Genomic DNA, 17,686 nt, shown 5'->3' with positions numbered 1-17,686 from the left:
GAAAGCCAGGTAATGCCAAGCGTTAGCAGAGAAGAGAAGTTACAAGGATCCTCAAGCACTGCTGATGGGACCGCAGACTACCACAGCCTTCCGGGAGAGCAACATGCAGGACTCGTCGAATTGAGCATCCGTACACGCCCAGCAATTCCCTCCTAGGCATAACATCCCAAAGGAATTCTCACACGGGCCCACACAGGGACATTTCTGACAACATTCACTGCGGTAGAGGTAAAACATACTAAACATATACTTCAAGCGTTGTGCAGTTAGATGCAAAGATTGATGTATACAGAGCAATAGGAGTCGATCTTAAAAAAATATTGTGCTGATTTTTAAAAGAAACACAAAAAGACATCTAATATAATACCATTCACATAAATTTAAAACAAATACACAAAATTGAAATCAGTGAGAAAAAGATGAGCTTTTTAATAAAGGGTACTGCAACAATCCTTTTGATAGTCATTTAGGAAAACAAAAATTGAATTTGTATCTCACATCATATACCAGGGTAATTTCAAATGGATCAGAGATGTAAATATTAAAAATAAAACCTATGAAAAACAATGTATTAACAGTCACTTAGAAAATATTCCTTCCTGAATAATTTGATCCTAAAGCCACTAGATGGGGCAGGGCAGGATCAGCACACATGCAGAGAGGCAGCCTGGTGCAGTGTCAGATCGCAAGGTGGGTAGTGGGGGTGTTCAGGGGTGGTAGCGGGAGAAGGTCAGCTGGGCATGGGGAGTCAGAGCAGGGTGACAAGGGCATCCACACTGGATCAGCCTGATGTAGGGTGTCAAAGCCCAATGGAGCACATTAAAAGAACACAGGACTCAGCGTGAAGGGACTTGCACTGGCCAACTCCAGGACAACATAAGAATCAGAATCAAGAATTACAGTAATGGATTATAACCTGCAGAATCAAATAGGAAACCATGAGTCCATACTGATATAAACAAATAAATTAATAAATTTAAAGTCTGATGAGAAACAGGATATTTTTAGATAGTTTTCAAGAACTTCCTCAAAAAATACTTATTTTTGGCAAAGGGGAAATTAAATTTTAAAAAATAAAATGTTTGGAGCAATTGTAGGACGGCAGAGAACTTCCAATAGTAACAATCAGAGCAAAGCTTCCAAAAGGAAGTAATCTTTGAACTGGGACTTAAAGGATGAATAGGAGTTTTCCAAGGGGAGAAAAAGAATGGGGCTATTCCTAGCAGAAGGAAGAGCATGTGCAAAAACCTAAAATTGTAGCAGAGATCTTGCTGCTCTTGTTCACTGCCAGTGTTTGGAACAGTGCTTAGCACAGTTGTTGAATGAGTGGACTGCATCAGAGCTCTCAGGTAGGAACTCTCGCAGAGTGAAAGCTAAGGGGAGTGTGAAGTTAGGAAGGGAAAGTGAGAAACAAGACTGGAAAGGTACGTAGGAGCAGATCATGGAGGGCCTGGTACACCGGGAATTTGAATTTCATCTTTGTAAGAGTTGGGAAGTCATTAAAAGGTTTTAAGCAAAAGACTGACACAATCAAATTCATGATTTTGAAAGATTTCTCTCTGAAGATTCCCCTGCTAAGAAAGGTTCAGGGAGGTAGGAGGCAGAGAGACCAGTTAAAATCCTATTGACTTAATCCAGGTGAGATGATGATGCCCTAGCAGGGGCAGAGAAGATGAACCCTAGAGACATTAAGTGGATAGAATCATCAGGATTTAGCAATTGACTAGATGTAGAGCCTCCCAGAATGAAGATACCTAAATTCACAGCAGACATAATGTACTGAAACGTTAATTTGCATTTTTCTTCTTATATTTTCTCTTTCCTTATTCCAAAAAGTATCTTAATCCTTTGGTACTTCCTTTTCCTGGCCTCAGAGCTTTTGTCTGGATGGAGAACAAACCTATTCAAAAGGTAGTGCTAGGCATTCCTGAACTAAGGAGGCCATTCTAAGTTCTATGACTAAAGAGTTACAAAAACAGACCATCTTACAGTCTTCCACCTCCTCAAAGAAAGAATATTCTAATAGGGAGGGTGGAGAGGGTAGCAGGGAGAAAAGACAAGAAGCCAATAAACAAAAAAAATATTGGATACTGGTAAAGCATAATGAAACAACGAAATTATGAAGACAAGAACATAGAGGAAGGAGGGCGAAAACAAAAAGACTAACAACTTTCTAGCTCCCCCAAGACCCTTCCTCAAGACTCAGTCTCCTCTGGATTAAATGAGATAATAAGGCTCATAGTAGAACTTAATAGATGTTAACTGCCTCCCCCGTATACATATCTTCCAGATAGTAGTATGACCAAAATCACTGTAAAAGATTGGTTACTTACAGGGACATGCTGGGTTGAAGAGTAAGAGTCCACTGACTGAGGAGATGAGACTGAACAACTTGAGGAGGCTGGAGAAAGCGGCTGAGGTTCTGCCTTAATATCTTTAACTGAAAAACATGGAGTAAAAACTTTCTCTCTGGACAATACAAACTCAGGACAAAATGAATAAGAAAGAAGGTAAACTCTACTCTTAAAATTCAATCATGTAGAAGCTAAGGTCACCAGAATATATCATGAAGTGAAAATTCAAGATGCAGAAAACAGTGTATCTAGTATGCTTCCATTTGTGTAATTATATATGTGTATACATATATATCTACTCACATCTACACTAATTCTCTGGAAAAATAAACATAAGAAATTGGTAACAGTGGTTGTCTCTGGGGATCAGAATTTGCTGGCTGAGGAACAAGAGCAGAAGGAAACATTTCTCTACTCTATAGACCTTTTGTACCTTTTGAATATTATACCATGTGCAAAACATTATAGATTCCCCCCAGAAAATAATTTTAAAACATAAGAAAAAGAAAAGAATCATTTTGGAAAGCATTTTTGACATTAAAACTCACAAAAATGTCCTTATCTGTTGAACTATTAATTTACAAAAATTTATTGAGCAACTACAGCCCAGCCAGTGTTCCTAGGTATCAAATTTATAAAAGGGTAGGAATGGGGGAAGGAACGCTTCTGCAGCAGTCTGTGTTTTCCAAAGTTAGCTGCAAAATGTCTACCATCCCTCATGATCCTTTATAACGAGATCTTGCCACTGCCTCATCAAGAAGTAGAGTCCACTTCGCCTCCATCTGAATCTAGGTGGGCTTACGACTTCTTCAATCAATAGAGTATGGAAGAAATGCTATGCGAATTCTAAGGCTGAGTTTCATTAGGCAATGCAGCTTCTACTTTGCGTGCTAGAACACTCACATTTGAGCTTTCGAAGTCTGACTACCATGAGACCACCATGCTGTGAGGAAGCCAAGCCATACAGAAAGCCCACGTGTAGGCATTCTAGCCGGCAGTCCTAGTCTTCAAGTCACTCCAGAGCAGGAATCAGACATGTGAGTGAAGAAACCTTAAGATAATTCTAGCTCCCAAATGTCAAGCTACCCAAGCCTTCAAATCTTCCCAGTTGAGGCCTGGACATCATGGAGCAGAGACAAGCCATTCATGGTGCAGCCTGTCCAAATTCCTGACCCATACATTCCGGGAGTACAATAAAATCGTTGTTTTAAGCTACTAAGTTTTAGAGAAGTTTGTTATACAACAATAGTAACCAGAACACCAGGCTTGCGTAGCCCATATTCTATGAGGAAAGACAGGCAAGATCTATAAACACATAAAACGAGGGGACTAGGAAGTGAAAGGTGGGGAGGACTGCAATTCAGACGGGGAATGTGCTGGTTATTTACCCACTGTCTCTCGGCTCCAAGTCCACCTCCTAGAGTTGTGATGCAAATTATTAATACATGTTCCAGCTGGTTTCCTGCCAATAGGGGATACTAGAAGGATGCTAAAAAGTAGAAGGGGAGAAGGGCTTTCTTCATCCTCCCATCAGCTTTATCGCAGAAGTGACAGTTGCTCCAGGTTCCAGCTTCTTTCAGCATACCCAAAACCCACCTCCTCAGGCCCCCTTAACGATACCAATGTCAGTCAGGTAGTGCCCCCTCCCCAGAAGTATGTACTTCAAATGCATGGAACCCCTACACCAAGTTCCTAAGTTCTGGGAACCCCAAGCATCTTCCCTCTGATTCCCTAAGTTCTGTCTGGTTCTCAGATAGGTTAATCTCTTAAACAGATACGATATATAATTCAAAATCAGTATTTCAGATAAAAATTCTTTATTTATTATGCGACTGAAACATAACTATGAAATTCCTTATATCCACTTTGACAAGAAATTTATGTATGCAGTGCCACACCAGAAGTAGAATATATAGTTCCTGGAATTTTTTAACTCATCACAGCAGCCCAGTAACCCCACTTAATTTTGACTATTATCAAACTATAAAATAAAACGGATCTGTTTAAAGTTTCTACCAAAGAAATACATCATTACCTGTACAGATTTGGTTGTTGATGTCCCAAATGCCTGTTTCCCAAGGCATCAAATCCAAATCAAAGTCAAGATTATCAAAATTGTTCTCCTGTAGGTTTCAAATCAGCAAAAGAATATTAGAATAAAATATATACATCTAGAAATCAAACTGTCGAACACAATTTGCAATAAATAATATAACCACTATTACCCAACTTAGCAAAAATAATTTTCTAAGTCAATTTGTTCATCTTGAGAATACATCTTGGATAGCACAGAGATAAACCAATTCAGTTACATGAAGCACGACAGTAACAACTAGGAAGGAGGTAATGGATTCAACACCTAGAAGATTCAGTTGGTCTCATTCTTTCCAATGGGAACAGATCATTACAAGAGTCACAAAATACATCTTTTTAAGGGAGATCCAGCAAAATAAGTTTTCCCATTGCCAGTAAGGAAAACAGGTCAAAGCAAATGTGTATTTACAACATCATCTCTCTACACAACAGAAAGAATATAGATGTATCCTAAAGAGATGCAGGAATCATAAAGAGACTTTAACTGAACCTTCAAATAGACCAAATATTAAAATGGTTATGCAAGAAGGAAGAGATCCATAGGAAGATGGGTAATTTTCTTCTTTTTTCTACTGTTCTGTACTTTACAAATCTCTAAAGTAAAATTTCTAAAATTTGTTTAATCCTAGAAGAAAACTAAGTTTCTCAAACAGGGTCAACAAACCTTTTAGAGGAACACTTACTTTCTTTTTATTCAGATGGTAAATTTTTTTTACTTAAATATAAGCATATTCTGGATCATCTCAATGACTACCTTAAACTATATACATACATAAAGAACTGCCACAAGATTTCAGAGCCCTCACATGAGTCTGAGATCAAGATGCTACCAACTATTATTTTAAGCACCTGGAGTTATGGAGACAAGGACGGAAGTAAACTTAATATATAAACAGTACAACAGAGTCAAAAGGCAGTCAGTATCAACTTAACATAACAGATAACAGAACATCAACAAGAAAGCAAGCAAGCCTTAGGCAAAAAGTAAAGATTAATCTAGTAATTATTAACAACTATTTGGTAATAATTTCCAGAATAACACTATCAGTTCAAAATGTCTACTGTGTCATTTATTTTTACTGAGACTGTAACTGCAGGAGAGAAGGGAAACTTCCCTTAAGTGAGTAAAAACTGCTGCAAGTTATATAAAGAGAATGTGTAGAAGTTCACATAAAAAAAAAGAAGAAACTACTTAAATCATGAAGGAAACACTGTGCAAATCAATGTCCTTTGCTTTTCTTCTCTTATTTGAATCTACATATCAAAAAATTAAGCAGCCTTGTACTTTCAGCAACCAAAACATCCTTAAACTTTCTCAGCCTCGGTAAATCGAGCACTGAGCCTTGCCTGAGTGCTGGCAGTACTTGAACACGGGCAACAGGGGGCATGACCTACTTTAGGGGTGCTTCTCACTCAGTCTTCAGCCCAAAATGTCAAATACCTTTTATAGCATAAGGATTCTATCTGGGTGGAAATTTAACAGGCCCATTGTATGTAAAGTGAAACATATTGCTACTTATATACTCTGGCTCTTCACTGACTTCTCATGGGAAACTCTACTGCTGTGTGGAAGAAGAACGACACAATTTTAAAGCTAGAAAGGGCCCTCAGAAACCACCTAATCCAATCCATTCATTGTATACTAGAAAAACTAAGGAAATGAACAACTGGGTGACTTGCGTTAAGATAAGAATGTTAGTTACAAAATCAGGCTCATATTTTCCTGACTCTTTCAAATTTACTACACCGTTTCTTGATGGTTTTAGGCTGTAGAGACTGTAAAAGAATATCAGTTGCTTAGGCAACCAGCCAAGAATAAAAGCCAATTTAATCAACAGACCCCATTCTAAAGCATCTCACGAAGTAAACAAAAACCATGAAGATCTCATGCACTGATAAAAAAAATACATCACGTGTTTTTACTCTCTTCTATTGATTCATAGTAAAATAAGTGCTAAACTGTTCTTTGAGAAATGTCTGAAAAACTCACCAAGCAAGCATTATATATTTTTATACTCAGGTTAATAAGGGCTTAAAAAATAAGCGATAAATATTCAGCCTGATTGATGTGCATATAAAAGCACTCCGTTCACTTGAATTACCTCCCAAGTGAAACAGCACCTCATCCATTAAAGAATAAGACAAAATAAGTTCTATAGGCCAATATACTATGTACTAATACGTATGTACTAATGCAGAAAGGAAAATATAAGATATTTTTGAAGACTCAGAGTGCTATAATAATAGCTTTTACAGAGACTTCTAACTGTTCAAAGGCAAAAAATAAGGACATATCTAAGTTTCAGAGCTTTCTACCCTAAGGATATGTAACTTCTAAAAAGGAAGTTAGTAAGTTCCACCTGACTGGGTCTGTGACTCACATACACCCCTTAACATCACCATTTCCCTTATGCAGCAAAGTGGCTACAAAAACTAAGAAGTAGGCAGTTAAGTGACTTTTCCAAGGTCACCCACCCGAGGCCAAAGGTGGACTTAGAATATAAGTTTTTTCACACCAAGACCAACTCAATTTCTATAATCCTAAATTTACTGACTACAAAACGGCTACTAACTTTCATACTTAATGCTAAAAGTTATTTAAACCTAAATGACTAGCCTAAACCTGTTATCCTGAAACCTTCTTGCAATAATTAGGGTAAAGATTAAATATCACATTATTCAGTATTTCTCCTTTAGTAAATACTTACATAAGTTTCATTTGCTGCATCCAATTGCAGGTCATCAGTGTCCGTGAAATAGCCAAGTTCAGCAAATAGAGTCGAGTCTTTGGACAAAAGCAAAGAATAGAGATTAACTGTCAATTCAATGTTTTGACAAAAGAATAAGCACTGTACCCCTATGTCAGCTCTATTAGTGTTTCTTCTTAGCCATTACTTTACTGAGAAACTCTAGCAGTGTGAATAACAACCAATCAAAGCTGGTTTCTAATTTACGTGTTGTTTTCCAAATAATTTTTATCTTGTGAACTAAATCCTTACACCAAGATTAAAAAATAGGTTTTACGTCATGTCACATTAGACTCATTGGTAGTGACTTTCTGGAACATTACTAACACAAATTCTGAGGCTACATCTGAGCTCAGCACAAAAGAGTAATGTGGCTGATCAGTCGCAATGACAGGAAAGAAATATGACAGCACATATACTGTGTATTTGCCATCCAGGCCTCAGGTTAAGGGTACAACCAATTTTCCAACTAAACGATAAAAGACTCATTCGCCTAAACCACTGAATTTATTTCAGCAAATCTAACTATTCCAATTTCCTAATAAGATTTCATTATAAATGAAGAAATTTATGGACACAGAAAATATTCTTCAATAAACTAGGCTGAAACTTTCTGGAGAGAGGATGAAATGCTGACAAGGCCAAAGAAGGCTGATTAGTGTACAATCTGTAAGTATCTATTTTCTCTAACATTTTCAGAACTTCGAGAACCTTGAGGAGTTTTCCAAATCTAAGTTTGCCTTTGTACCCCTGTAACTGCTGAACTGTAACACTGAACCTGCTCTGGTGATTTCTTCATTTCACATATATAGAAACTACACTGCCCGTCTATTATTAACTCAGCCAATGACAGAAATACTTCACCAACCTAAAATAAAATAATACATAGCAAAAATTTTGTGTGTAGTAATAATGAAAGGTTATTTATACAATTCGCAGAAAAGGACTAGCTTAAACTCAGCTGCAGGGCCAGAGAACACATAAATAGATAACTATTTATCATTTATCTATGGCTCTGGACCTCATATATAGGCTGAAACTCCTTGAAAGAGTTGTCTATACCTGCTGTCTCTCATTTCTTTTCTCCCATTCTTTCTTGAACCTACTCAAGCTCCCTCCCACATACACACCACAATTACCAACGTCACCAAGGTCAAGGGCAGACTCGTGGTCCTCAGCTTACTTGACCTAGCAGCAGCATTTGACACAGGTGATCCTTTCACATTAATTGAAGCATTTGCTTCACTTGGCTTTCAAATTACTACACTCCCTTAGGTTTCCTCCTGCCTCCCTAGTTGACCTTACCTTGCCGGTTCCTCCTCATCTCCCTAACACAAAATTGTCCCCGGGCTCAGCATAAACTTTTCTATCTATTCCACTCCCTTTGTGATCTCAGCTGAGTGCATGTCTTTAAATAGCATCTAAATGCCAAGGATTCCCAAGTACACATCTCCAGCCCACACCTCAAAAGGCATGTACACACACTGAGTATTCTACATCTTCTCTTGGACATCTCCTCTTGGATATCTCAAATTTAACACATCCAAAACTGAGCTTCTGATCATCCCCACGAAACCTCCTACTGTTCTGTCCTCATCTCAGTTAAGGACAATTCAATTCTCCCAGTAGCTCAGGCCAAAAACCTTGCAGTCACTGTTTACTTCTCTTCCCTCACTCTTTATATTCCATCTACTAGCAGCTCTGTCTTCTAACCGCCTATCTGTAGTCTGGCTTCTTACCTTTCCTTCCCATTCTTCCTTCCCTACCCCTCCCAACACAGAGATGTCACCTTCCAAGGAAGCAGAGCAAGGAGGCAGATGGAGTTTTGTGTGTCAGCATCTGCGGCAAGGGTGTGACTGGTATCCAAGGAAATGGGATGGTGCAGGAGAGGGGGCTGCCCAGTGGAGGTGGCAGCATGCCCAGGCTGCCAAGGAAATGGGGCTGTGGGAGGGAGAACAAAACGGTAGATGGAAGAGGCAGCCTGAGTGGCACACGGAATAAATACATTAATCAATTGAGCAAACGGTTAAACATATCTAAAATAACTGGAGTGAGGTTTCTCACTATCTGAGAATGGATTTTCTCACTGTCTGAGAAAAGAATCCTAAGATGTTGGACTGGAATTAGAAGTATTAGTATGAACTCATTTTTAAAAAATATACATTCACAGGAAGAGTTACAGATGCTTGTGTACACATATAGGTACATATATTTCCTAGTTCTGTCTGCTGAAAGGTCCTAGAAGCAATGATATCCCAGTAGCAATGAAAATACTGTGTGCTCAGATCTTGGTACTAAGTACTATCCCTCACTAACTGGAAGTCCACTAAAGGGCTCCTTGGAAAAATGGCTGATTCCAGGGTTGAAGCAGGAAAAGTGCAAGATAAGACCAGAAAATCTTGTTGTGAAAGAAAATAAGAAAATTCTCACAGAATAATGGGAACACATCAAAAGAATACACAAGCTGATATAAATAGACTCCCACTGGTCAAAACGGGGAATATTTGAGCATCAAAATAAAATGAGAATACCAGATTACAACCCATTGAATCAAACAGGAATCAATGGGTCCATAATGAAATAAATAAATACATACATACATAAAGTTTCTTCTTACAGTTACAATGTCAATTAATAAATGTGGACAGAATGATAGAGGGAATCACCATTTGGCATTAGAGTGGTAGTAGATATAAGCTGGAGTTATCAATGGAGGCTAGGGCTGCTGGGTGGAGGTTTAATAAGGAACAGGATATTGGTGTCATGTCATATATCTCCTTCAAAATAGTAATCAAATACTAAAGGGGAAACAGTGACTTTACAGTGGAAAAACCTGGGAGATACCAACTTGACCATGTGCTCAAGGTGAACATCACCTTGGGACAGGTCAACACAGTGTGCCTCCAAATGCAACTCACTGAGAAGAGCACAGCATCATTTCTCTAGCATTCCTGCACGGATGCATGGCCTGATTCTGGTCATGAGGAAACAACAGACAGACCCACATTTAAGGTCATCTTATAGAATAAAATACCTGTACTCTTAAGACTGTCGAGGACATGAGAGACAGAAAAGACTAAGGAACCATTCCAGATTGAAGGACACTAAGGGGACATGATGAGTAAAAGCAATGTGTGTTTGCAGGTAGGATCCTGGTCAAGAAAGGAAAAAGAGCCATTATTAAGACAGATGGCAAAATGGGAATGCTATCTGTGAATTGGATGGTAATGTTGTATCAATGTTTATTTCCTGACTGGAAGGAGCCTATAGTAGTAATATAGGACTATCCTTGATTTGCGGGGAGGGAGTACCTACTGCAGTATTTAAGGGTAATGGGTCAACACATCTCTCTGTCTCTCTCTCTCTCTCTAAAGAAAGAGAAATAGGCAAACGTAGTAAAATTTAACAATTAGGGAATCTGGGTGAAGGGCATGCAATAGTTTTGTTTTTTTTTTTAAGACTGGCACCTGAGCTAACAACTCTTGCCTATCTTTTTTTTTTTTCTGCTTTTTCTCCCCAAATCCCCCCAGTACATTTTTGCACATTTTTTCAGTCGTGAGTCCTTCTAGTTGTGGCATGTGGGACGCCACCTCAACGTGGCCTGATGAGTGGTGCCATGTCTGTGCCCAGGATCCGAACCAGTGAAACCCTGGGCCACTAAAGCAGAGCGTGTGAACTTAACCACTCAGCCACCGGGCTGGCCTCCATGCAATAGTTCTTTGTACTGTTCTTACAAATTTTCTGTAGGTTTGAAACCATTTCAAAATTTAAAATTTAAATGAATACATACATGTGTATACATATGTATATGTGTGTGTATGTGTATATATCCATAATCCAACCACTACCATTACATCCACTGTTACCAGTAGACATAATTCACTGGGGTTGTTACAGTAGTCTCCAAACATTCTGCCCTTGCCCGTCCTTCAGTCTATTTTCAACAGAACAGCTAAAGTGAGCCTATAAAAATATAAGATGTTATTGGGAATCAGGATTTTCACAGTAGGAGAGGAGAAATATAAGTATATAATGCAAGAAGGTGAGAAAGAACTCTGTACTGCTGACTTTGAACTGTAAGTATTAGTATGAATTCATGCTTTTTAAAAATATATATTTCCTTGTTCATAGGAGATACATGGTAAAGTGTTTAGAAGTTTCGTATTATCTGTGGCCTACTTTCAGGTGGTGAAAGAAGAGGGAAATGTGGGTAATATTGAAAGAAAAAGTGAGTATGGCAGGATGTTAACAGTTGGTAAATCTAGATGAGGGAAATACACGTTATCACTGTACTATCTTTTAACTTTTCTGTGGTTTTTGAACACAAAAAAAAACTGAGAGTGGATTGATAAATACATTTGTATATCTATAGAATATTCCAGAAGGATCCATAAGAAAGTGGTGGTGCTGGTTACCTCTAAAGTATCTCTAAATCTATTGCCTGTACCCTTTTCACCAATCCCACACTATCAATACTTAGATTTCCCTTAACAGTAGTAAACTATGGTAGCTATTATTTTTACTTTGCTCAGCAAGCTTTCCCAGCCAACCTCCACCTTGACCATTTATTTATTAATTTTCTTCTTAGAAGTTTAATAAGATGAGAATGGCCACTGGGTTTACCAAAGTGGAAATCAGTGGAGACCTGAGAAAGAGCAGTTTTGGTGGAGTGGTGGAGCCTGACTGCAGTGAGTTCAAGAGACAACGAGAGAAGAGAAACTGGAGTCAGTGAACACATATTTTTTTTTAAAGAATTCTGCTGTAAAATAAAGAAGAGAAATGCAGTAGTAGCTAGAGGGGAAGTAACATCCAAAGAGGGTTTGGGTTTGCTTTTTTTTTTTTGCTTTTTTTCACTCTGGTTAGGAGCAGCAACTACATGTTCATTGACTGATAGAGACGATCTAGTAGGGAGGGAAATGATGTTGCAGGAAACAGAAGGAAGAAGAGCTTGAGCAATACTGTTGAATAAAGGAGGAGGGATCTAAAGCACAGTGGAAAGGACTGGCTCTAGCCGGGAGCAAGAGGCCACTCATTCCCAGCAAAGAAGGGAAGGCAAATATGCTGGTAGCTGGGTAGCTGAGGTGTGGGAGATTGTGGAAGCTCTCTTCCGATTCAAAGGCAGGGGGAGGAGGTGCTAGATGTCTGAAGAGAGAAGAAACTTTATAAAAACAATCATCAGAGTGAGAGAGAGAATGAGAGGACCAGGGAAATACAACCGGCCAGGTAACACTTAAGGGCCTATTCCAGGTTAGTACCATAAATTTAAAGTGAGACCAATCAGCATGGTTGATTTTTTTTCAGCCACATTCAGCTAAACAAGCAGGCGTGGAGTAGGCAGAGTTGGATTTAACCAAGGTTGTGGTTTATCCCAGAGAGAACTACAAAACAAGAGGGAGACAAGGACACTGAGGGTGTAAGCGAGGGAATGGTTACAATGATTGTCCGTGGAATTTAAACTAGGTAAGGGGGAAGTGATGATACAGAGTGGACGCGGGACAGTGAAAAGATGGCAGAATCTCAGCAGGGTTGAAGGTCCTGATGAATACTAAAGGGAGTGAGCTGGTAAGATAGGAGGCGGTGGTCAGAGTGGGATGTTTGAAACTGAGGTTATGTTATTAGTAATGACAAGGTTTAGACTTATGATCAGGGGAGTAAATGGCTGAGACAGGGCAGAAGGCAAGATCTCTGACGGAGAGGAGGCCCAGGAAATGAGAGATCAGGGTATTTGAAGGATCTCCTCTGAGAATACTGAAATCATCCAAGACTCATGAGGGAAGGAGCGCTGGAGATAGTGACAGTAAGCTAGGAGCTAAAATTTTTCAAAAAGTGACGGAGAATGAACCAGGAATCAGCAGATGACTGTAACAGGGGAAAGTAGTGGACAGCACTTTGCGACACTGTAAGATTTAAACCTGGATGCTTTTAGGGAGGATGAAAGGAGAAAGATCTGAAAGAGTAGTGAAGAACAAGGAAGACACCTATCCCACGTTCAGAGGCCCTAACGGTAAAAAGGTTCTGAGAATGAAAATAGCCGCCATAGGGGCTGGCCCCGTGGCAGAGTGTTAAATGTGCTCGCTCCCCTGCAGGCGGCCCAGTGTTTCGTTGGTTCAAATCCTGGGCACAGACATGCACTGCTCATCAAACCACGCTGAGGCAGCGTCCCACATGCCATAACTAGAAGGACCCACAACGAAGAATATACAACTATGTACTGGGGGGCTTTGGGGAGAAAAAGGAAAAAATAAAATTAAAAAAAAAAAAGAAAATAGCTGCCATTCACCAGGTCTTTAGGGAAAGCAGTGTCATCAGGGGAATCAGGTTTTCGTCAGTGTGAGAAGACACAGAGAACTTTCACAAAAAAGACTGAGTATATAAAAGAAACCACAGGAGCAGATAGACGCTTCTGATCTCCGTACACATATCTTCCACGTGGCCAAAAAAAGTGGCTTTTGCACAAATGCGAGAAAGACCAGGAGGAAGGGAGGGAAGAAGAGAGGAAAGGAAGATATACACGTGATAAATAAGCATATGAAAAGATGCTCCACATCATATGTTATCAGGGAACTGACAGAACAATGAGATACCACTACACACCTATTAGAATGGCTAAAATCCAAAATACTGGCAACACCAGATGCTGACGAGGATACGGAGCAACAGGAACATTCATTCACTGCTGGTGGGAACGCAAAATGGTACAGCCACTTTGGAAGACAGGTTGCAAGTTTCTTACAAAACGAAACATGAAACTCTTATCATACGATCCAGCAATCGTGCTTCTTGGTATGTACCAAGATATGAAAACTATGTCCACACAAAAAGCTGCACATGAATATTTATAGCAGCTTAATATATAACTGCCAGCATTTGAAAGCAACCAAGATGTTCTTCAGTAGGTAAATGGATAAACAAACTGTGTGCTATGGCCCGAACTGTGTCCCCCCCCCCCCAAAATTTCTATGTTGAAGTCCTAATCCCCAATGTGACTGCATCCAGAGAGGGGGGCCTTTAAGAGGTAATCAAGGTTAAATGACGATATGAGAATGAGACCCTAATCTGATAGGACTGTGGCCTCTCCCTCTCCTCCTTCCCCTCTCCTTTCTTCTCTCCCCTGCCCCTCTCTCTTCCTCCTCCCTCTTCCTCTCTCTCTTTCCCCTCCCACTCCTCTGTCTTGTGAAGACACAGTGAGAAGGTAGCCATCTCCAAGCCAAGAAGAGAGCCCTCACCAGAACCCGACCATGCTAGCACCTGATCTCATACTTCCAGCCTCCAGAACTGTTAGAAAATAAATTTCTGTTGTTTAAGCCGCCCAGTCTATGGCATTTTATTATGGTAGGCTGAGAGACTAATACACTTTGGTACATCCATACAACGAACACTATTCAGAACTGAAAAGAAATGAGCTACCAAGCCACAAAAAGACATAGAAGGACCTTAAATGCATATTGCTAAATGAAAGAAGTCAATTTGAAAAGGCTACACACTGTATGATTCCAACTATACGACATTCAGGAAAAGGCAAAACTAGAGAGACAGTGAAAAGATCAGTGGATGCTGGGGGCTCAGGAGGAGGGAGGGAGAGATGAATGGGTGGAGCACAGGAGATTTTTAGGGCAGTGAAACTATTCTGTATGATACTGAAATAGTAGATACATGACATCAGGCATTTGTCAAAACCCACAGAACATACAACACAGAGAGAACCTTAATGTAAACTATGGACTTTAGTTAATGATACCACATCAATACTGGCTTATCAATTCTAACAAATGTACTACTACAGGGATGCAAGATGTTACCAATAGGGGAAACTAGAGAAGGGGGGTGTATATGGAACCCTATGTACTATCCATTCAATTATTCCTAAATTCTAAAACTGTACTAAAAATAAAGCCTATTAAGCATTAAAAATAATTACGTGAAATTCAAATTTCAGTGCCCATAAATAAAGTTGTACGGGAACACAGTCATGTTCATTTCCACGTTCCATTTACACTGTGTACGGCTGCTTCTGCACTACAACAGCAGAATTGAATAGTTACAACAGAGACCACATGGCCACAAAGCCTAAAATATTTACTATCTGAAATTTTACAGAAAATGTTTGCAAACCCCTGCTCTAAATTTCATTACCCAGGTTAAAGGGAAAAAGCACATTCCATTATAGGCTATTCTGAGCCAATCACTTTATTTAAATTATTCAAAGTTGTCAGAGTCACAAGAAGTACTAATTACATAACCTGATTTTTTAAAATTTAACTGGCCAGCTTCTAAAAAAAAAAAAAAGCCCCATAAATCAGTGTGGCAACTCCCAGAGAAAGAATCCATATACTACTGAGAAACACCAGCAGACCTCAGCGTTTCACTCTGGTGCCTGCAAAATCTATCCTGCTTCCTGAAGACCTAAGAAATCAGAATTAACATGTCCAACTAAGAGACGACTGTTTAACAGTTTGAAAAGGGAAGCCTGGAAAACAATGGGAAATGGGCACTTTCAGGGAGAGGCAGGGCAGGATACCTGAGCTGAGTCAGTGAACCGACTACAAAGAACTAAATGCTCTGCTAAAGAACCTTAGGACTATGAGTCAACTGATCAGAAAAGTCAGGAAAATGCAGCCTGGGTATCAGAAAACAAAATATAATAATGCTATCAGGAAGTGCCCTACAGTTGAAGAAATAGCATGAAAATATAACAGCTGACGAGCTGAAAAAACAAATCATAACTACCCGACATATTGAAGAAGATTCCTTACTAACTGGGGAGATCTTGGGAAGAATCAAATCTGTAGAAATAATTTAGGAAAGCATTATAGAATAGTGACTTAGAACACAGACTTTGGAGGCAGACAAACCTGATTCTGACCCTGCTTCTGCCACTCACTGGCTATAAGGCTCTGAGCATTCAACCTCTCTCAGCCTCAGTTTCCCCATCTATAAAATAACAGTACCTCTTTGGCTGTTGGGAGGACTAAATAAGATAACGCACTCAAGAGCTTAGCAGGGCACCTGACACAAAGTACTAAATAAACTGTCATTGTTACCATTACTACAGTATTATATTTGGCTTGCGAAAATATAAGACTGGAACAGACAGTCTAAAGTTTTTCCAACAACTCCTAGAAAATCTACCCAAGGCCTGAAATAAATCTCTAATGGTATATAATTTAAGAGAAGTTCTGCCCTTGGAAAATTAAATGAGGACTTCAGTTCAATAAAGAGAATTGAGATTACACTCTTGCTACCGAGACTGATGGCCCAAGGGGGAAAGATGAAGATCATCTTTTGGTTCCCCCCAAATTTCAAAGTAGGTGAATGGCGTAGGCTCACTCCAGGGCCCACTCAGGGACTTACGCAATCCTAAATTCACAGGAAGCCCAAGAACCAAGAAGTGAATAATAAAAGGTTCCTCTAAACATTTAGAGAGCAAAGCTTCTTCACTCCCATTCCCACTTCATCCCTTTTCACCCCTCTTGATGACAAAAGCAAACAAAATATATAAAACAAGAAAATTTAGAGCTGTATGTGGAGGGCAGTCACAATTATACCCGTTTATAGTATTAGGTCTAGGTAATCAAGGACCCGAGATCAGGTGCTTGGGTGCTTTGGGTCTCTGCCAAGACAGACATCAGCCTAGACCAAGAGTGAAAGCTCCGAGATGAAAATTTTTGCATACATTCATATTCTCTCACACAAACCAAACACACACACAAACGCTCCACGGAAACCGTCACCCACGTCCCACACGCTGAGAAAACAGCCTGCAGCCTTTTTGGTGGTCACAGCCATCCTGCCCTATGCTTCTTAGCGATGTTGTTTCCGCCCCTACAAAATGATCACCTGGTCCTTTCCCAGGGGAAACAGTGAAAAACGGTAATAATTCCAATCAGACAACATTTTACGTCGCTGTTGCCAGGGCAGAAACCGACCGATTCTGCTTGACTCTTCTAGGACCACGGACGGAAGCGACAAGTTAGCCCTCGCTCCCTGGGCAACATTCGCCCACACCTGTCACCACAAGCGGGCGGAAGTAGGGAGGAAGAAACCCGAAGCCACCCCTCGTACATTCCGAGATCCCACTCACCCCAGTCTTCTCCCGGCCGGTAAGAGAGTCCCGGGCTCAAAGGTGACTCCATGGTGCCGGCAACGCCAGCCGGCTCCCCCCAAACACACGCTCCCCTGCCCTCGTTCTCGGTGACTAATATCTCGGACGGCGGCGGCAGAGGGACAAACTACTCCGTAAGCTGACGAGACGGTGGCCGAATGAAGACAAACTGCTGCTGCCCGAGAACTTGTGCAAGCCAGAAAGGAGGAACGTCAGCGACAGCTAATTGAAACAGATCTCTGAGTAAATATTTCCCTTTTGGAGTATTCAGCACTTTCTGTCCTGCTATTTTAAACGAAAAAAAAAAAGAAAAGACACGTAAACACTACTTCAGTTAAATAAAATGTGTTGATAATATTAAAAAGGAAAAGTAAAACCCCACTCAGAAC

At 40.0% G+C, this 17,686-nt stretch overlaps 1 protein-coding gene across 10 annotated transcripts in view; it reads right to left on the bottom strand.

The window, feature by feature from the left end:
• The window catches only part of ATF6 (activating transcription factor 6), a 212,333-nt gene that overhangs the window by 193,963 nt on the left and 684 nt on the right, over positions 1-17,686 (bottom strand). For 4 of the 10 annotated variants that reach the window (XM_070497520.1, XM_014841141.3, XM_070497518.1 and 1 more), the window contains exons 2-5: positions 17,277-17,582; positions 7,157-7,233; positions 4,390-4,477; positions 2,334-2,440 (exon numbers count right to left, since the gene is read on the bottom strand). In XM_070497520.1, the coding sequence (XP_070353621.1) occupies positions 2,334-2,440; positions 4,390-4,477; positions 7,157-7,233; positions 17,277-17,328 (324 nt within the window). In that variant the 5' untranslated portion in view covers positions 17,329-17,582. The remainder of the gene's footprint in view (positions 1-2,333; positions 2,441-4,389; positions 4,478-7,156; positions 7,234-17,276; positions 17,583-17,686) is intronic. The other 6 variants (XM_070497521.1, XM_044757685.2, XM_070497517.1 and 3 more) reach the window with 3 other exon arrangements.

The sequence above is a fragment of the Equus asinus genome, chromosome 25 (assembly GCF_041296235.1).
Source record: "Equus asinus isolate D_3611 breed Donkey chromosome 25, EquAss-T2T_v2, whole genome shotgun sequence".
NCBI lineage: Eukaryota > Metazoa > Chordata > Mammalia > Perissodactyla > Equidae > Equus > Equus asinus.
This window is presented reverse-complemented; position numbering and strand designations above follow the sequence as displayed.